Here is a 20,832-nt window from a genome sequence, read left to right as displayed (position 1 = left end):
TGACCAAGACGACAGCTGTTGCTTGACACACTAAACCTAAACCAACCTAAATGGGTGACTGAGTTTCTCTCAAGTATGTTGTCTATTTCTGTGGTCTAACCTACTAATATTTTTAGCCTGTAGTCTCTCTATTTGCAGATTCATGCCAATTTAAGCAAAACAAAAGGTAAAAAAGACAAATATTTAGGCCTAAATATAAAATGTAGGTATTTAAATTGCATCTATTTGGATTACAGAGTTTTAATATAAACATTCTAATGAAGTTAATGTGATGCAAAAGGTTTTTGTTTTGTTTGTTTTTTTACCTTTATTTAACCAGGAAAATCTCTCTGAGATTAAAAATCTCTTTCACAGGAGAGTCCTGGCCAAGAATGGACAGCAGTTACAGTCACAAATTACAAATTGAAACGACAAATATACAATTAAGACACTTAAAAACAATTGCAAATCAGTGAGTCTTTGCTATGATTTATTTGTCAATCATACATAAATGAAATGGTATATATATATATATATATATATATATATATATATATATATATATATATATATATATATATATATCATAAATAAATCTAATTTTTTTTTTCAATTTCATACATTTGAAGTAATAAATATTGCTTATTCCACTGCTAGCCATATCAGTGTTCATATCAATAGTTTTCACAATTAACAGATTAATGGTGATTTGAAAAAATAATAATAAATGCATTTCGAAAATGATTATGATTTAAATATGATGCAAATAGTTGCCATGCTGCCATTATTTTTTAACTTGTTACCTTTTGTTGTTACCCGTTTCATTTATGCACAACTGACAAAATATGCATAACATTTTATTAGTTGTAATAATTGTATTAGTTTGTTTGTTGAAACGGTCTAATTCAAATGGAAGGACATTTTATATGCAATTTAAATACATAAATCTTATGTTTATGCTTATATTTTGAGGACACGACAGAAAAAGGGCAACAAAATAAAATGTATAGACTAGAAATTCCCCTGAAACGGCCCTCCCTGAGGCAGTGTTAGATGGCAATGTCTGCCATTTGATAAGGTTTTTCCATAAATTATGAGCTCAGTGTCATTCTACTCTCACCACACGCATCTTATTAGGTCTCAAATGAGTAACAAAGTGTTAATGCCACCAGAAATTATATGGCAGATTAGACCCATATCCACAGTATCAAACCTTGCCAAATGTGAGTTTGTATTAATGAATTTAAACAAAGCCAAAGTATTACATTTTACCGCTGATTGTACACCATTTATGCTCCAGGCATGAATAATAGGCAAACTTTTTCATTAATTTAGCAGATGCTTCTATCCAAAACCACTCAACTGGTGTGTTATAACTTTTCCAAGTGATCAGTGAGTGTTGCCTGGACAAGCACCACTTTCGTCTTCTAGTGCATTGTGCATTCATCATTGGCAAACATGACTGTGTGTGTGTGAATTATTACATATACAATTTCTCAGAGAAAAACCTGCTTTTCCCCCTAAACCTGTCGATCACGTTTCATTATAGATGTTAACATTCCAGACATCCCTTTCTCCCACATCACCCGTACGTCTCCCTGCTTTTGAGGGTGAGGTGTTTACACTGATAATAAGGAATCTGAAACAGGATACAGGGTGACTGGGGGAGAAGACAGACCCTCACAGCACACGCTTGCATAATGGGACAGGGAAGAGCTTACACTTCTCTCCTTTTAGCAGGAAATGGGCGAAACCTGGGTCGAAATTATTTCTCCGACATTTTGTGCTGTGAAGGAAGTGTCTCTTGATAGAAGAGGTCATTTGGTTTCCTGTTGTGCACCAACAGTTCCCCCCCACACACATTTCAACCCAGGAAAAAATGTCATTTATATATTATATAAAATGCATCGATATTTTAATAACACAAGCACAAAAAGCACAAATTCTCATTATTGTATTTTAACGTTTCTGTAATTCCCTTTAAATCTCACTAAGAATAAAGTTAATATTATAAGACAGTGACAGTATGAGTGTTTTACTATTTCAGAAATATTAATTATATTTGACTTAGTTCTGGCAAATTGATTAATTGCATCTAACACAAAAGTTTGTTTATATGTGTATATACACATTATATATATATAATTTTATTAGATATATAGTATTTATGTAGTAAAGGGCTGTCAAATTGATTACGGTAATCACACATGTATGCATAAACGTGTGTGTGTGTGAGTCTATATGTATATGTATATATATATATATATATATATATATATATATATATATATATATATATGTAAAAGACACACGTTTATGCATACATGTGTGATTAATCGATTTGACAGCCCTTTACTAAATACTATATATGTAATACATAGTTTTTACTATTTACAACATATTCAATTTTTGTTTTGCATTACAGTAGAAAATTTTGGGTTAAAATGTGCATTATTTTCATAAGAATAATGCAAAAATTCACAGAAGATGAACATTCAAAGTTCACTATTAAACATTCTTTAGATTTTTGGGTATAATATGAGAAGGATATTGACAGATTTAGTGAGATTTACCATAACGCAGATTGTTGTTTTTATAGTTAGGCTTTAAAAACCCAAAAGACACCAAGATTTTCCCATAACTTATAGCAGAGATATCAAGTAAAATTTGCTAGTAGGTCTTTCACTAATGGACTAATCAGGGGTTTTCCATGTAGGAAATGTGTGGAATAAACGGCTACACACAAGATGTGTGGCGGAAGAGATAAACATTCCAGACTTCAAACACACAGATGAAGGTAGCAGGACGGCTTATCAAGGACTACGAGAACTAATGGAACACATCGGGAACCAGTCACGGTAGCTTCAAGGCACCAGGATTATTAGCTTTAAATTCACCAATCCACCTGTATAGAAATGTGGACAAAAATAAAATGCTTCACTAAAAATGACTTAAAGTGCTTGGATGCATCATTCATGATAAATCACATTCAATTGCTCAGAGCACATTTTGTTTATCCAGTGAAAACGTTCGGCCATCTTTCATAGATTTAAAATAATCAAGTACTTTAATCTTTAGACTGAGATGTCACACGAGTTATGAGAAACAACATTTTTAATTACTTGAAATAAATACTCCAGTACATGCATGATAAAAAATGAGGGGTGGGTGGGCAAGGGGGGGGGGGGGAAACAGCACATTAAAATATCATTGTAAGTCTTGTAAATAGTGTAAAACCTATGGCACACACTCACAGCAGCTTTAACTCATTACAAATTCACACATGGAATACGAACAATATGATGCTGATGATGATTTCTACAGATCTCAATGACATCCATTCAGCTAAACACTGAGGTAAAGACTTTCAGTTTCATTTTAAGGCTTCTGTTGTAAAGACCGCTTTTGGCCACATTCTCAACCGACAAGAGGATTTGCTGAAAAGTTGTCAGTTTTAGTAAAAGCTACTTTTTTTTTTTCCACAATCACATCCAGTATGAGAAAATAACCTATAAATGTGACCTTGAGTAAAGCCGACTGCCATGAAAAGTTCATTTAAATGGATAAACACTACATTTACTCAAATTAAGGCTGGGCGATGTAGCTTAAAGATCTTGATATTTTTTTAACAATTTAACAATGTTTTTCCATTTGTTTTCAATTTTTAAATTATGTTTTTGTTTGTCCCCCGTGAAAAAGACATCTGGACAGAACGTTTAGTCACAAATTGTTTACTGCAAAAATCAACACTAGTTTATATACTTATTTATATGAACCTCTTATTTACATCATGTTTACAGGATTCAAGCATGTAGAACACAAAATGTGATCGTGCTGAATGAAAACTCCCGCTTTTGAGCAGTATTGAGTGGATTCCCCACTGACTAATTTTAGCACCTATGATTGGTCATTGTGTTCGGAGCTAAACAGACAGGTATGTGATTGGCTACAATGCTCAACGCTGTTCAACATGTTGCAAATAGAAACATTTGATGCTGTTTACAGAGCTCTCACACACACATGCGTGGGAGCGTTTGAAAGCAGCTGCTTACTGTCCTTCTACGACAAACTTTTAACATTAAAAGAAAACATCTCCAATATTCAAACTATCGCCCAGCCCTAACTCATACTATACAGGGGTTAAACCTGATTAGATTCTTTGGTACTTAAAAAATAACGTGCCGGGGAGGAGTTTTAATTCACAGAATGAGAGTTAACTGGCGGTAAAGTTCTAGGTGAGGATCGTTCCCTTAGTGCCTGAGACAGGAGAGTGCATCCGTCTGAGACGGCGCATGCAGAGTTCCGCAGCCGCTCCCGGTAGACGGGCATCTGGGAGCTGCTCTCGGGATGCTGGGAAATATCCCTGAGGCCCTGGGTCAGGAGCACGCAGGCCGACACCACACTCATGGCGCCGCCCAGGACGGCCGTCTGCACCCCCTTGCCCTCGGGGGTGATGGCGGCGGCTTTGCCGAGGAACTGCGGCTCTGTGGCGAAACCCACCAAGGCGTGGACGGCCTGCACGAGCGGGCCACTGAAGAGGACGCAGCGGTTGCGGGTCAGCTCGCTGGGGCAGGCCTTCAGCTCACGCATGCACGCCAACAGAGCCGTCGCGCTTGTGCTCATGCACTTAACGCTAGCTTTGAACTGCTCCTTGGCGAACTTGTCCTTGGATTTATCACTGGCCAGAGAGGAGGCGTCCGTGAGCGTGGTGAGGTTCTTCAGGATGTTCTGCGACACCTCCAGAAGGAGGTGCGGCGTCAGGTCAGCCAGAGCTGTTAGGCGTAGAGTGTTGCACGTCTGCTCCACTTCGTGGCGGCAGCGGGTGACTTTATAGCGGTCCACCAGGCCGGGAACGGCAGCCTGCGAGCCCGGGATCTCCACGGCCGCCAAGTACGCGGCATGCGCCGAATACTCTGTCAGCGAGACCACCAGGTCCCCCTTCTCCAACAGTCGGTCCCCGACCTCCACAAACTTCCCCATGTTGAGCTGGCTCTGAATGTCATGAACAATAATAGACAACTCCTTAGTTCGGGCGATCAAGGTGTCGCGACATTTCTCGAACGTCTCTGCTATGGGCAGGCCGTCGGAGTTCACCACCGGCCTGGTCTCGCTGGACAGCAGGAGCAGGTCCGCCACCAGCTGCATTTTGCTCTTGCATGCGTCACAGATGGATAAAAGTCTTTTCCTTTGTTGCAAGCTGCCACTAGGGATGTTGGTAGAAACCTCACTATCTGATTTTCCAGAGCCACTACTAGCCATAGTAGTGTGGTCGCTCTAATGTTCAAAATAAAGATCGCAACACACGTTCTCTTGTGCGAAACATGTGATTTATGTCATTTTCTTCAGTAATAAAAGATTTCCACACCTTCTCAAGGAGAGTGAAACTGGCCAAAGAGTCTTCTATAATGTCCTTCAGAAGAAAAAGTCCACTCAGCTTCTTTGCGAACACACGGGACACGTTGATAACTCAAAATAATATGAAACTTCACTCAATGCACTTGCGAGAATAAGGAAAGTACTTTTGAAAAACTATTCTTATAATATAAAATGAGGGCAAAATAGGCTGGTGAGAGCTATAGTTAAATATCCCTTCAATTGAAAAACTCTGAATTGCCCAATGTTTAAATAATCAGATTTTAGGTGTGCATAATGAAAGAAAAAATTAAATTCACAACTACCTCTGTTAAGGTAGGCTACAGTCTGATCAGTTTCACAGGTTGTCAATGTTGCTCCAACAACAATGCAAACAAACCCCCAACAATCTTTTAAAAGGCTACTGCAGTGCCATGAACGAGAAGATGCCCAGATGAAGGCAAAGTGCAGGTTGACTTCCAGAATCTGTCATTTCAGGTTTTCTCCGTGTCATGCAAGTTAAATGCATTTAAATACACGTCCTGCAATATGATGCTGATGATGTATTGACCGTCTTGCTGACCCTGCGTCCGAAGCGCGAGACGCGCGGGCGCCCCGCCGCCACTGCACCATCATCCCACGAGACCTTGACAAATCATAAAATATTCCCGAACGACTTTCAGCCGTTTCTTTTTCGTACACAATCCAAGTTCTGTGGGAAAACACAGTTCCTTATGCATATCTATTGTCCATACGCCCTCTCCAGCAGAAAAGCAGCGGTTGTCCAGTGGCAGATAGTTTCGCTTTTGCTTGCCATTGTTTTAACGTTCTGTTTAATGTTTTAATGTAGTTTCCTCGACAATAACGAACTTAGTTCGCTACTGAGACTCACGCGCGTCGGTTGTAGTCTCCCGCTACATCTTGCGTATCAGGAAGCGACGGGAGGGTGTGGCTGAATAGCCTGTTAGCTTCCCTCAAACTCCGACACTTTTATGCACTCCACAACCATTATTCCTGGTCATAGAAACGAAACTCCTCCTTTTAATCCAGCAGACGCTCAACCGATACGCTTATTTTTCAGGGGTAACGTTAGTCGCGCGAGAAGTCGTATTCATTCCTCACCAGTCATCGTTTCCCGAGGCCCCGATGTGAGACTCAACTACCGGTCTGAGGGCAAAAGTTACACCCAAAGACAAATTCCAGAGAAGTTCCTTGTGTTACCCTTTTTGTTTGTTTGGTTTTTCTTGTTTCTGCTGTTTCGCCCACACAGTTTGCGCTTCCCTGTAAATCCAACAGGTCTCTCGCGTGTGGGGTATTTACTACTTTCACAATGTTCGCTTTCACAGCGGCATATAGTGAATTATTTTTTAGTTTAGCGGAGACGCCGGTTATATTATTCTGCTTTTGTATTTTAAACGTACGGTCCTCTGAACTGAAACTTTTATTGTTTTAACTTTCCTGAATAGATTTGCCGTCACATCTATGTGTTGTTTAAAGTATATTTCGTGTTAATATAGTGTTTTAATTATAATTAGTTTGCTCCATTTATTTATATTAATGTGTCTGCAATAAGTAATTTGTTTATTTATCTAGTATCAACGTTTATGTTAGTGCTGTTTGATTTTAGTTGTAAGTATACATATTCGTGGGGTCCTAATGCAAATAATAATAAACAAAAAGTCACCCTACCGCGCTCATAAAAATATCAGAGTGGCCTCAAAACAGCTGATTTATCTTGGGGAGGGAAATCGGATTCACCGATGGTAAACTATGACGTAAATGCAGTAGAGTACTTTTCATTAGACAAAAAGAGACGCTGGGAGTGTGAAGGAGCCAATGAGAAACTACAGGGTGGGGCTGTTGCACTGAAAACACTCCTCTTTGGACATGGGAAGGGCTTTCGTCAAAGAACTATGGATCGTAATGATTATCTAAATATTGCTTTTTGAGGACTTACAAACATACGCATTCATAAGTACACGTTGGCCTATCGTTAACCCTTGACATTACATTATACGACAGTGTGTTTCACTACTCAAGAATTGCCCCGTTTCAAACAACAAGATGCTCTTCATATTCAATATAGATCCCTGATGTAGGCCTTGTTTGGTCTGATTCCTTATTAAATTCCAAAAGTATTCAGCTACTGGATTACACAGAGCATTTGTTATGAAGTGTGTTGTATCTGAACCGGGGGCTGAGGGAGGCTGTGAACACTGCATGTCAGTTGTACAGCTGCACGGGGCACTGTGCCATTGGGTGGGGTGTCCTGAGAGGAAACAGTTCCGATTCTGTTGAATGAGCCGCACACACACTTCATATGAGTCCCATGACAAGCACTTTAGAGGCCCAGCCTGTGAAGTGCAGAGCTGAAAAACCCTGAAATCTGAATTATTTTGTTTCCTCATAACAAGGAAGTTTAGCTGTGACTGTCTTGTTTGTTTTTGTTTTTCTTGTTTGTTTTGTTATTGCATAAACTTTAACATTAACTTTTGTTTGAATGCAACTATTGAACATTATATATAATGCATAAAAAAAAAAAACGTTTTAGGGGTAATATAAAATCAACATAAGAGTGTCAGGTATCGAAATATCAAATAAATACTGAATGTGAAATTTGGTCAAATACAGAACTGAGTAAATTAATTAAGTACGAGTATGTTCATTTTCTTCAGAATAATCAGTGAATCAGTATCAGTTAAATATAATAATATTTAAATTCTGTACATGCATGCATGTAGTTATTTTCCTAAATGCCAATTCATTGTAGATAATATAAATCAGCTTTTAAAATGGAGTTAGTGAATGTCATTATATTATTGTATAAGAATGTAACTCTTTCAAAGATGCAAAATCTGAAACTAAATTAAAAGCTTTCCAAACGTAGGCCTAAATGTGGATTCTTTTATTTTTACCATGTAGGCTACACTTATTATAACTTTCTATATATTTTGTATTTGCTCCACATACTGATTTTTCATTGGACACTTTTTTTACTTAATTATTTAATTTGCATGTATATGATTGTATTTTGTGTTATTCTTTCCTTGCAACAAATTCATGGAAGAGTAAAAAAAAAAACTGCAATGGTAGGCCACGTGATCAGGCAAACACGCCCTCTTCCTTTAGCCAATGAGGAGCGGATAGATTTTACCCAATCAGCGAGCTCCAGGTTTAAAGATGGCGACTCCCGTTAGCAGCAGGGCTGTATCAGTATTGTTTTTTCTTATATTATTCATATCGGTTCATTGTACAGAAACTAAGGCAAAGAAGAAGAAAGACATAAGGGATTATAATGACGCGGATATGGCCAGACTGCTGGAGGAGTGGGAGGTATGAACGTTTTCTGTGCTGATGCAGACATCAGTCATGTGCCTCTCACAATAAAATACCACGGTAACCTCCGCAAAAATACCATCGTTTTGTAATTTAGTTTATGTAGGTGCGTCTGCATGTTATTCATCTCGACACTTTTATCGATTAACTACCACATTTGTTGTAACATTAACTGCCATAACTAGTATTTTGACGTACTAACATGGTTACAGTGTATTCCACACTGTTTTTTTTTGTATATTCTTGTACATATTGTTTAACTCTTTCTGTGTATGTTTCACGTTTAAAAGTTTTTTTGTACAATGTTTTCAAATGTTCCTTCCTAAATTGTAGAATAGATAGATAGATTTACAAATTTTATAGGGACACTCCTTGAGTCAAAGGTTGCCTGTGAATAACCATGGTTCACAGAATTTAGCCAGGTAGCGTCAGTCATTTACAAAGTATTAAAGTATATAAAGATTAAAGCTTTTGAAATATTATCCTGCATATATTTACATTCTGAATCTACACTGGAAAATGCATTAAAATGGGAAAATATTTAATATTATAAGCAAGCCTATAAAATATTTAGAGTTTAAAATTGTATGTTGTAAAGTTTTAAAAATAAATATTATTTGAATAAAGTTAAGTATTTAAATATAAAATATTGAATATCTAAAGTTTGAAAATAAAATCTCGCTCTAATACAGGCCCGGCTCCAATCAGAAGCTTGGCCCACCTTGTAAAAGCAATAACACATGAACTGAACATGGATGAGTTTGTAACAGAATTCTCTAAAATGAGTAGAAAGCTAATGCTGTAAATAGTGATAATGTAGTGATATAAGGAGATCTTTTTCAAGACCTGCCCTGTTTTCCTTAAATCTAAAGTTACTAAACTGATACAAGATCTGTTGTGAGGTAAAAAAAAAACTAAAAAAAAAAAAAGATTCTAAATATAGGCCTACATAAGAATGTAAAAACAAAAATGTAAAAAATAACAATGGCCAAAAATCTGTAATGTTATATATTAACAGACATGAGAATAAAAAGTATTTTAGATAAAATGACCATTTTTAGTTTGTAAGAGCTAAACAAAAAGCTGATGTTGTAAATGGTATAGTGATGTAAATAGTTATTTTAAAAGACCTGCACCTTTCTATCAAATCTAAAGTTACTTAACACAATCTGTTAATGGGTAAAAAAATGTATTACAAATGTAAAAAGAGAGAATGTAAAAAACATGTTAATAATTAAACATAAAAATATTAACAATTAAATATTAAAAATTAAGAAAACACAAACAAACAATAACAAACAAACAACCCAAAAAATTGCCTTAAATTTATGTTATTAAAACCAAATCCGCCCGGCCCACCTGGAATATCACTTGGCCCACCTTTCATCTAATATCTGGAGCCGGGCCTGCTCTAATATCGTCGTTATCACATTTTCCCTTCTTGCTTGACATTCCATAAGTTGCATAATCTCCCACGCCCAGCCCTAACTACCAGTAAATACAATTTTGCCATTTTAAAAAGAGATTTTCTTTCTTCAGTGTTTCTCATTGACATATTTTCATTTATGACAGAAAGATGATGACATCGAAGAGGGCGATTTACCGGAGCACAAAAGGTCTTCTCCACCCATCGACTTCTCTAAAATAGATGCATCCAAACCAGAGGAGCTTTTGAAGATGTCCAAGAAGGGAAAGACCTTGATGGTGTTTGCCTCTGTGACCGGAAACCCGACAGAGAAGGAGACAGAAGAGATCACTAGCCTGTGGCAGGGAAGCCTCTTCAATGCCAACTTTGATATTCAGAGGTAACAACTAGGGTTGGGCAATGTGGACAAAAACCCCCCCTCGTCATATCTCTATTAGGGATGAGTCACGATTTTCGAATATTCAATTATTTTATTATAGAATATCGAATAGGTTGTGTTGTGCGATTATTGTCTTATGTTTTCCTGAAAAAAATACCCATGTTTTCAGTTCTGATGCAGTGGTTACACGACCATATTACATTATAACATTGTAACAACATTAGAGTCAACCCTAAATTCAAATGAAATGAAAACAAAAGCACAGACAACGTTAACTGGTAAGAGGAACGCGCATTCAATAGTCACTTTACAGTTACTGCTATCATAAAATGACACTTACTCGTAGGTTTAAAATTCTACATATGGCACATTTTAGCAAAATATATATTTTAGTCAGAATTATTGTGTTCTTATTCTGTAGAGTGGTGCAGGTATGATGTAAATTTGTAGGCAAAAACATGGAAACGAATGAGCATTTTAGCACTTATTGTTCCATCGTCCTGAAGTCAGTGGGTTTTTGGTTAAAAGGCTGAAAGAAGATAATTTCACGTTTTATTCTACGACATAAAATACATCAGTATTACCCCACTCGTGATTTTTATTTTAAAAATTTTTTTAAGCTGTTACGAGTCTTGAAAAATGCGGTTGTTAACAAGTGGCTAAATGGGACTACAGAGGCTGTTAGGAAGACTAAATATAATCACGCCGAACATGTAAACTCAGTCCGCTTTTACAGCCTCGTTATGCCTATAATTGTGCTCTTATAAACTACTCTAACTCAAAGTTTCTGGGAAAATGTCTTATTTAGATGATAACTGAAAGAGTTGTCGGAAGCTTAGTGATGGTGGCGTTGAAGTCGTGGGACCGTGGTGTAGTTCGTTTATAGCCTACCTTTAGCTTTTTTACTTATGTCGACTGCATTTAGGATTCAAAATTCATAAAACTGTGTTAATTTGTGAAAATTATATTGATGGACAAAACATGTTTCATAAACATTTGTTTATCACAGAGCTTGTTTTTTTTTTTTTTTGCGATAATCCTATTGTTTTTTGTTAAGAGAAACCGTGTGATGCTAACTGCCGATTGGTCTAGAAAGTGACGTCATACCTGTACCACTCTGTCCCGCACCGTCTGTTTTACTCGCATGTGTGCGGCATTGCTCGTTCATCGAAGTCTGTGAAGTTTAGTGGGGACTCGCTTGCATAAGGCTCATCCACTCCTGGCTGCAAAATGGAAATATTTGCACGACTTTCTAACATTTACAGATGAAGAATATTCAGTCGTGCTCACAAGTTAAATTTAAACTTGATAAAATATAAATTTGAACAAAATAAGAGGGATCATACAAAATGCACATTATTTTTTTTATTTAGTACTGTCCTGAATATGATATTTTACATAAAAGATGTTTACATATATTCCACAAGACAAAAAATATATAAAAATTACCCGTTCAAAATTTGATGTACCCTTGATTCTCAATACTGTGTCGTTACATGAATAATCCACGGCTTACAGAAGTATCAGAATGTACGTACATGTTTCCCAGAAGACAAATTAAGTACAATTTACCCTGATCTTAAAGTTCAAAAAAGTTTTCACCCCCGGCTCTTAAAGCTACACTGTGTAGGAATTACTCCCATCTAGCGGTGAAATTGTATATGACTACAAACTGAATATTACTTTTTAGCCCCTTCCATTCTGAGGGCGTTTTAACTCCTACGGTGGACGTATTATTTCAAATCTGCCGGCAGTCGCGAGTAATCTCCCCGTCACTGAGTGTAAAAAAAGTGAAAGGCAAAGCTTGAATTTCCAGGTATGTCCCTCTTTGGCTAATGTATTTTCAAGATGGAGGCGCAACATGGCTTCCGCCGTTCGAGCAGCTCACCCGTATGTATTATAAATAGCAGATTCTACGCTTATGAGAATACTTGATTAGTTGGTAGAAGTAATTCTACATTAATGAGCACATATAATTTTAAAAGAACAAAGTGGTTTTTGCTAAGAATCAACTTAAAAAAAGTTACACACTATAGCTTCAATGCTCCGTGTTTTCTTCTGGAGCATCAGTGAACGTTTGAACCCTTTTTAATAGTTGCGTTTAAGTCCCTGTATTGTCCTCTGTGGGATTTTGAGATCCATCTTTTCACACAGTCACTGCTAGAAAGGGTTCAAATCTGCAAAAGATGCATTTTATAGATTTGAATCGTTGCTTTTATTTTAAGCTCTCCTAACAAGTTTTCTTTCTCCTGAAATACTTTTTGGCGCTCTGTCAAAAATCACTGAAGGTTACTGTTTGTATTATTCTCATCAGGTTTGTAGTGGGATCCAACCGTGTCATCTTCATGCTGCGTGACGGGAGTTACGCCTGGGAGATTAAAGACTTCCTGGTCGCTCAGGACCGCTGTGAGGATGTGACCGTGGAAGGACAGGTGTTCCCTGGGAAAAATGCCAAGAAAGATGCCAAGGGCAATGAGCAAAACGACACCAAGAAGAAAGGAGACAAGAAAGCAGCCAACCGAGCAAATAAAAGCAAGCAAGAGCTTTGATAGCCGAGGCTGAAAGGCACAACGTCTTAATGGGACTGAAGAAGCGTTTCTCTAACAGGTGTTACCAGCGTACTTTGATGCACAGGTCACTAACGGTTGACTACAGTCAAATCAGCTGTAGTTTCAATTTCTTTGATTTGTTTTACTGTCACTCATTTTTTTCACAGTCTGAATCAAAGAATAAACCACTTTTATAATTACATGTGCATTGCATCGATTATTTAATTATTTACAGTCATTGTTGGGGGAAGTTACTTTTGCATTACAATATTGTTTTTGTTACACCCTAAAAAAGTAATAATTGCATTAATTTTTTGGGGGGAAAGTGACACATTGCATTACTGATTGTTTTTTGTTATTAAAAAAATAGTTTTTGGGCAAATGTAAGGGCTCTTTCCCGCCAAAAGTGAAACGAATAATCCTCAGTTGGAAGGAAATGTAAATTCACATTTGTACTCTAACTTCAGCAATATATATATATATATATAAAAAAAATGCATGTTTTACTAAAGTTAATTTTGATTATTAGTATGGTTGAATTGGCTCTTTAAAGTTTCGCAGCAAAGACATTGGTTAATAAAGAGAGATAAAATAGAGTATATTTGTATTTAACATTTTATTGCATGTTTGCATTTCAGTGTTTGTATTCATTTTGAGGAATACTGAATCTGTTTTTGTGCGGGTGATATGAGTAAATGGTCAGTTGGTCACATTTTGTCTAGAACTACAATATCCATCTTGTTCACAAAGCGCACACAACACCTCTGCACTTCCGCTTTATCTCAATTTGGGGACATGAGAGCTGTCAGTCGGTAACTTGCGTTATTTATTTGGAAAAAAGTAACACCAATTTTATTGTAAATTTTAAATGAATGCTTTACTAGTTTCTTAAAGTAATCTGATTACATAACTTGCATTACTTGTAATGCTTAACCACCAAAACGGCTTACCCCAACTCTGTTTACCGTTGGTGTCAGATCGTGTTCATGTTCACATTTTCAAATGCAGAAAATGTGGGGCGCTTAAAGCCTGCGCTATTTATTTAACTCTCTTTTTATTTGTTTCCCCTTCACCCATCAGTCTAGACAAAAACACTTATTTACTGTCTGCTTAAAATTTCTTCAATTCTTGTATTGTTGTTGACTTTTTTTTATGCAACAACTAGGTTTACACGAGCAGTCGCTCAGCAGCAATAGAGAATATATGACTCGTCTGATTTATCTAAAGGTTTACATAACAGCTTGCTGAAGGATGTTGAAATGCATTTGGAGGATCATGTGGCAGAAACGAACTGATCTGGAATCAGTCAAACAGCTTCTGGCAAAGAAAATGAATTTAGCAGCAGCAGCAGAGAGTCATTGCCCCAGTTTGAAAGAGAGCAACATTAGGCGCTAATAGAGTAATCGATCATTCTTCCTCTTCTGAAGCCCCATGTGCCATGATACCCGGGAAAACGCAAGTAGCCTACACCTCATGGAAAGCTGTGAGCTTTTCAGCACTTTACCGAATGATAAATGTGATCTAATTGAAATAAAAAATGATTTTTGTGTGTGCAATCATTCATTAAACATTCATCCATTCTTGCAGGCAACTGTTGTCCATCATCCTACATTGACACATTTGTCCAATCCTGACAGAACAACGTGAAAAATGTTTTTATGGCAAACTAATGGAGAGCCCAAATGCAAAATTCATTACATTTTCTATACTAAATGTTTATTTATGAACAAACAGATTTGTACTTATAAACTTGTAGGCCTATGCATAACAAGCTTGTTTATCCTGTCTTCTCCTTCCACAAGAAACCATAGGCTACTAGTAAATAGCATTGTTTGATTCATGATGTTATAATTGCAGTTTCATTATTCTGCTCATGAATGTCTAGTTTTTATGCCTAAACGCCTCAAAGTTCTGCATATCTTTCAAAGCCACGAGCCAAACAAATGCAGACAAATCCAGTGATCATTTCTACCTCAAACATGCTAATAATAAAAAAAATCTCAGAGTATTTTTTATTTAATTTGGTTCCTGGAAAACTGATGAAAACCCTATTTTTTTCTATTTTTGCATGTCCAATTTGTGGATATGCCATTTGAGATGACAGCTTATGACCAGAATTGTCCAAACCCAAACAAAAACTCTGCTGTCAAATGTTGATGGAATAAGATTTTCCAGGACTGAGCATGAGGGTTTAAATCAGTGTCATCGATTTGTCATGCGAGAAGGGGAGCCGCATTGACCGCATTCTTAATGGCTTTGGACCAGACTGATGAGCTGCATTAAATTAGGTCAAATAAGAAAATTCAACATTCCAGAAAACACAGAACACACTGCCAGCAACCCATTATGACTTTCAAGAAAGCCAATGTAGTTTTCTCATCTCTGCAGTAATGCTGACCATCGACCGCTTCAGCGTGCTTTACTCTGCAAACATGTCCAGATCATTAGTGCACATTCATACATGTTCAGAATGCAGGATCCACCCTTGTCTGGTATGGCCTCCATGCATGGTCATATTTCCTCGCCATCTGCTGAAGAAAATCTTCACGGACCCCCACTTTAAGAAAACACTATACACACACCATCAATCAACATGAGCTTGGGTTATAGTGTCAGCTGACACATTCCAGCATCACTTTGTGTTGATAGGAATATAGCAACATCAATGCATGAAATTAGATATTATAAACATAATTTTACCTTTTACTACTCACACAAACATCATCACTCCAAAGATGTGAGGAAAAATTTATTTCTGTACAAAAGTCTTTACATTTTTTTTCTTATCTAAAGTAATACATTTTTTTTATTACTTGGAAACCATTCACATTTACATCACGTCCATATACAACTTAAAGTTAATGTAATGTATATTTGAATTATACACTAAAGTGAAAATTGTACTTAAAGGTTTAGTTTTTTTACAGAGAGGACAGAATTACATTACAACTTAAAAGTCCCTTGAAAGATGTCCATTCTGGATTTGCGTAATAGTGCCTGTACAATAAATAAGTATAAAATATATCTCTGTAATCAATCAGGATTTTTTTTTTTTTTTTAAGAAACACACAAAACATACAAAAACACTAACAAATTACAATCTCCGAAAAAAGACCAGCTATTTCGGCAAAGGGACACTGTCGTACTTCTTGCCAAATGGAAGAAAAGCCAATTCATCACAGATTTTATCATTTTATGATAGACTGACATCTAGTAATGCTCAGATTCAAATCCATTCTTGACTGTTGGATTTAAAGGAACAGTTCACTGGAAAATGAGAATTCACTCTCAGGTTGTCTCAAATTTGTATGGTCTCCATGGGAATGTTTGCATTTTTAACGCACAGGAGAACCAATGCCACTTATCGCATAAACAATTACTTAATTATTAAATAATTACTTCAGAAGACGTGAAATATAGGCGTATTGACTGCTTTTATAGTGCTTTTTAAAGATTTTTAAAAAAATCTTGGTTTTTGTTCCATCAAACGACACGATTTGTGAATTAAATGAGTGGAATTTTCTTTTTAGGGTGACCTGTTCCATTTTTTGCTGGCTCTCTTGTTCTTCACAAACGAAACCAACTCTTGTGCGTGACAATTAAAATGAGGAAACCCCACAACATTTAGAATCTGAAACATCTTTTTCTACATATTTAGAAAAAACGTATGTTGTAACATGAAGGCAAACATCACCGAGAGGGTCGAAAACAAGGAATGTTGAGTTTGTTTTTTTTCTCGTTTTTTTTTCCTCCCGTTGAAACTCAAGTATAATCAACCGACGACACAATCCAAAAATCACGTTGTCAAATCCACGTTGTCACATATAATGGAATCTGCTTGGAGGGGTTACTAGGTAACACAAACACATGCTCGGTTCTGATTGGTGGTTTGGGTTCAGTAGTCCTGGCATAGCTGGCAGTGGTGCTACTGCGAGTCTGAGATGTCCTGCTGTGTGCCGCTCTTCTTCATAGCTTCATCATCTTAATCACAGGGATGGGCAGCACTTGGTGGAGTTTGGCCCGCTCTTCATCAACACTCATCCTCACCCAGTCTGGTCGGAAGGAGCCTTTGAAGCCCACAAAGGCAAGTTTATCTGGTGGAGAGAAACAACGTCGCAAAATAAGAGCTTGTTGGACCTCATTCATGACAAAAATTTTAGACATGGCCAGTTTGAGTTTTTACTATGCACTTTAACATTTGCCAAACTTAATTATATGGTCTTTTGATGTTGTGGTAATTATAAAAAGGCAGCTTGAAATATTTGATTCTGATTGGTCAAATGCAACATTTTAAAGGCAAATGTTGTTGTATAATGAGGTCATTACTTTATGATTGATTTCCTACCATTCAAAAGCTTGGGGTCATACATTTTTTTTATGTTTTTAAAAAAAGTCTTCAAAAAACATTATGCTCACCAAGGCTGCACTTATTTGATAAAAAAAAACAATAAAACAGTAATATAGTAAACAATTATTACAATTTACCTACAGTAATACGTTTTCTATTTGAATATATTTTAACATGTTATTTATTCCTGTGATGCAAAGCTGTATTTTCAGCATCATTACTCCAGTCTTCAGAGTCACATGATCCTAATACGCTGATTTGCTGCTCAAGAAACATTTCTTATTATTATTATCGATGTTGAAAACAGGTGTGCTGCTTAATATTTTTTTTAGTGAATAGAAAGTTCAAATGAACTGCATTTATTTGAAATAGAAATCATTTGTAACATTATAAATGTCTTTACTGTCACCTTTGATCAATTTAATGTGTCCTTGCTGAATATAAATCTTACTAAATGTTAGGGTAGCTGTGTTGTTTCATGTTTAAAATAAATGTCAAATTAATATTTCATGTCTATTTATTTATTTATTTATTTATATATCCATTTATTTAGTATCTATTAAATAAACAGGAGTAGAGTCAGATGATCATTATTATAGAATCTTGTGTTTTTCAGTTTTATTCCTGTAGTATTTCAGTACAGACTCTGCATGCCGTGTGACCTGTGAAATATGTTCACGAAACGAGCCGGTGGGAAGGACTTGGAATGTAAACTGAAGGGGCTTCGCCTGCTGAAATGACAATTCGACATGATAAATATAATATGTGAAGGGAGGGTCGAGAGGAAGGACCCTGCTGCTCTGGTATGTGTGTGTGTGTGTGTGTGTGCTTCTCTTCACACAAGTTGAGTGCTTTTTCTTTCATTGTCTGAGGGCTTCACTTTTTTGGTTGAAATTTACCATAAAGAATCCCAAATATCACAGATAAAACTCTATAGCCAAAAAATAAGCGTGAACCAGTGTCTGAGACACTTTGTTCAAAAGTTTAGGGTCAATAATTGTAAAAGTCTTTAAAAGAAGCCTCTTCTGCTCACCAAGACTGCATTTATTTGATCAAAAATAGTTAAAAACAGTAATATTGTTACAATTTAAAATTACTTTTTTTTTCTATTTGAATATATTTTAAAGTCACCATGAAATCAAATTGACAAATCTTATTTTATGGAATATTGCAGTATTTAGTATAAATGATTTATCCACGCACATTATTATTTTTGCTTAAATTCACGCGTCCTGTAATCTTTTATTAAAATAACTTCCCCCCCAGTGACATCTCTTCTCTTCTCTGATGATGTGTTTACTGGTGCGAGGCCGGGACAATCTGTCACTCACGTGAGACCCACCAATAGCAAACCACAACCATCCAATCAATTCTCAATGAAAAAAATCAAGTCCCGCCCTACATATTTTCTTGTCCCAGAAGGAGTTTCACTTGGATATACAGTCTGCCACAATATGGAAGAGTAAAGACTCTCACAACTTCAATTTCATGCCTGTGACTTTTGATCAATTTAATTTAGCCTTTATAAATAAACTATTAATTTCATACATTATATATATATATATGTGTGTGTGTGTGTGTGTGTGTGAATACCTTTATGTACTCATACTCTGAGGCGTCTACCACAAAACTGAATGTGTGAATCTTATTACCTTTCAACTTGACCGTCTGATCGGCTCCGAGGGTCTCGAGGATTTTGGTCCATGGCCCTCTGGTGACCAGCTTCCCTTTAGAGGTGATCAAAACCACTGACCTGCAAGTGCAAAAAATGAGTTCCTATCAGACAAAGCAGTTCAACTGAGGAACAAATACAAAAAGAGACATTAAAGAATAGTTCTTTGAACAAATACATCCTCTGAACTGGTCCCTGAAATCAAATTTCACTTCTTTTACTTGCAGACAAGACTTTTGAAATCAAAGCTTAGATTTTTCACATTTTTCAGTGACCGCCCAAGCTACATTGCAAGGCCGTTGCAGCATTTGCAACATGCAATTTCTCTCTCTCCACATGACTGTGTGATCATTCTCAGTTCAGTGCTTTTCTGTGAGAATCCAAACACATCAACAGTGCAGAACTTCACAGCGCCGTGGATAGCGCCGTGTGCAGCACAAAAGTCTGTGTGATTCACTTGAATTCAACACATTGAAGCACTACAGGAAGTCAAACATCTCAGATGGCTTCACACTTAGCTGATAATGAGGTGCTTTATATATATATATATATAAAATGCTTCTTTAAAAACTGAAACAAAAAAAAGAGCATTTTTGACTCGGTAACAACTGTTTTGGTTTAATTTACACAAGTAGGCTAACACTGGTTTTAATGATACAGCATTTCTTTGATTTTGAATGCACGTAAAATATTCATGATATGTTTTTCTGTTAGTCATACTCGTCTTTGAGGTTGTTGATGTAGTTTTCTAGCTGAGCTGGAATTCCCATCAGTATGGAGTTCCTAAAGCCTTTAGTCTCCAGGATTTTACCGCTGTGGCCGTCGATCACAGTCACATGCACTCCGTCTTCTGATTGGTAGATCTTCTTGCCATTCACCTACAGAAACAATCACTTGATTTTCATTTGTTTTAAACTTTTTCCTTTATCATTATCTTCAGTCTGTCTCATACGTTTCTATTTCTATATTCTTTTTTTGCTATGTTGACGACAACAAAACATATGGAAATAACAGCTAGCATCTTTATTCTCGTTATATTTTTAGATTTGAGTTGAAAATAAGCACCAATGGACAAATAAGGCAAGTTGTGTCTACAGGGTTAAGGCAGGCTAACTAGTAAATACGAACAGATTTTAAAGGTTTGACTCAGTTCTTTGTAAAACTCAAAGCTTGATAAAATAAAGACGCATTATTAAGAGTTTGTACCTCTGTATAGGCGAAGTACTCTTTGATGTGGAAGAAGCGTGTGAAATATGACTCTAGTTTGACTTCAAGGAAGTGCTCCGTTGCGTGAGGCTGTAAAGAAAACAGGGAAATGTGAATACAATAATATAATATTTTATGATAATACTTTCTTGTTTGATGTTTAATTAAAACATGCATATAAGAAATCCTGATCATACGATACACTTGAACTGCCTTTATGTATATACTGTGTTCTATTCAGCTCAGAATATCAGATGTTCTAATTTTCTGCTTGCAAAATGTAACATACAGTAATGGCACTTCAACTCCAACAGTGCAAAAGGTGAAATGATGTCACACCAACATACACAGAGATGTAACCATGTTCTGTTATTTGAGATATATATGCAGGTGAAACTCGAAAAATTTGAATATCGTGCAAAAGTTAATTTATTTCAGTAATTCAACTTAAAAGGTGGAACTAATGTATAGACTCATTACATGCAAAGTGAGATATTTCAAGCCTTTGTTATAATTTTGATGATTATGGCTTACAGCTATGAAAACCCCATTCAAAATTAGAACATTGTGAAAAGGTTTTTATAG

General features: G+C 36.4%; 3 protein-coding genes across 5 annotated transcripts in view; 1 reads left to right on the top strand and 2 right to left on the bottom strand.

Moving 5' to 3' along the window:
• Window positions 1–3,026: 3,026 nt before the first annotated feature.
• On the bottom strand, window positions 3,027–6,860 carry tlnrd1 (talin rod domain containing 1). The gene has a single exon (XM_079584916.1). The coding sequence runs from the start codon at window positions 5,236–5,238 to the stop codon at window positions 4,174–4,176; it is 1,065 nt and encodes a 354-aa protein (XP_079441042.1). The 5' UTR covers window positions 5,239–6,860; the 3' UTR covers window positions 3,027–4,173.
• Window positions 6,861–8,443: 1,583 nt separating this feature from the next.
• Window positions 8,444–13,812, top strand: mesd (mesoderm development LRP chaperone). Its single transcript, XM_079595232.1, has 3 exons — window positions 8,444–8,664; window positions 10,240–10,472; window positions 12,787–13,812. Exons 1-3 carry the CDS (start codon window positions 8,512–8,514, stop codon window positions 13,019–13,021), a joined length of 621 nt encoding a protein of 206 aa, XP_079451358.1. The 5' UTR covers window positions 8,444–8,511; the 3' UTR covers window positions 13,022–13,812.
• A 1,942-nt stretch (window positions 13,813–15,754) lies between these two features.
• cemip (cell migration inducing hyaluronidase 1) overlaps window positions 15,755–20,832 on the bottom strand; it is a 124,409-nt gene continuing 119,331 nt past the window's right edge. For all 3 annotated transcript variants that reach the window (XM_079638245.1, XM_079638244.1, XM_079638246.1), the window contains 4 exons: window positions 20,248–20,337; window positions 19,762–19,919; window positions 19,022–19,122; window positions 15,755–17,115 (listed from right to left, as the gene is read on the bottom strand). In XM_079638245.1, coding sequence (XP_079494371.1) covers window positions 16,988–17,115; window positions 19,022–19,122; window positions 19,762–19,919; window positions 20,248–20,337 — 477 coding nt within the window. In that variant the 3' untranslated portion in view covers window positions 15,755–16,987. The remainder of the gene's footprint in view (window positions 17,116–19,021; window positions 19,123–19,761; window positions 19,920–20,247; window positions 20,338–20,832) is intronic.

The sequence above is a fragment of the Phoxinus phoxinus genome, assembly GCF_949152265.1.
Source record: "Phoxinus phoxinus genome assembly, chromosome: 2".
NCBI classification, from domain to species: domain Eukaryota; kingdom Metazoa; phylum Chordata; class Actinopteri; order Cypriniformes; family Leuciscidae; genus Phoxinus; species Phoxinus phoxinus.
The sequence above is the reverse complement of the archived record's forward strand: the minus strand, read 5'-3'. Positions and strand labels throughout refer to the sequence as shown.

Excerpts from the sequence above, each read along its gene's own strand:
- tlnrd1 (XM_079584916.1), bottom strand. The coding sequence starts at position 5,238 with ATGGCTAGTAGTGGCTCTGGAAAATCAGATAGTGAGGTTTCTACCAAC.
- mesd (XM_079595232.1), top strand. The coding sequence starts at position 8,512 with ATGGCGACTCCCGTTAGCAGCAGGGCTGTATCAGTATTGTTTTTTCTT. Across the intron at positions 8,665-10,239 it reads GACTGCTGGAGGAGTGGGAG|AAAGATGATGACATCGAAGA; the intron begins GTATGAACGTTT and ends CATTTATGACAG. Across the intron at positions 10,473-12,786 it reads GCCAACTTTGATATTCAGAG|GTTTGTAGTGGGATCCAACC; the intron begins GTAACAACTAGG and ends TATTCTCATCAG.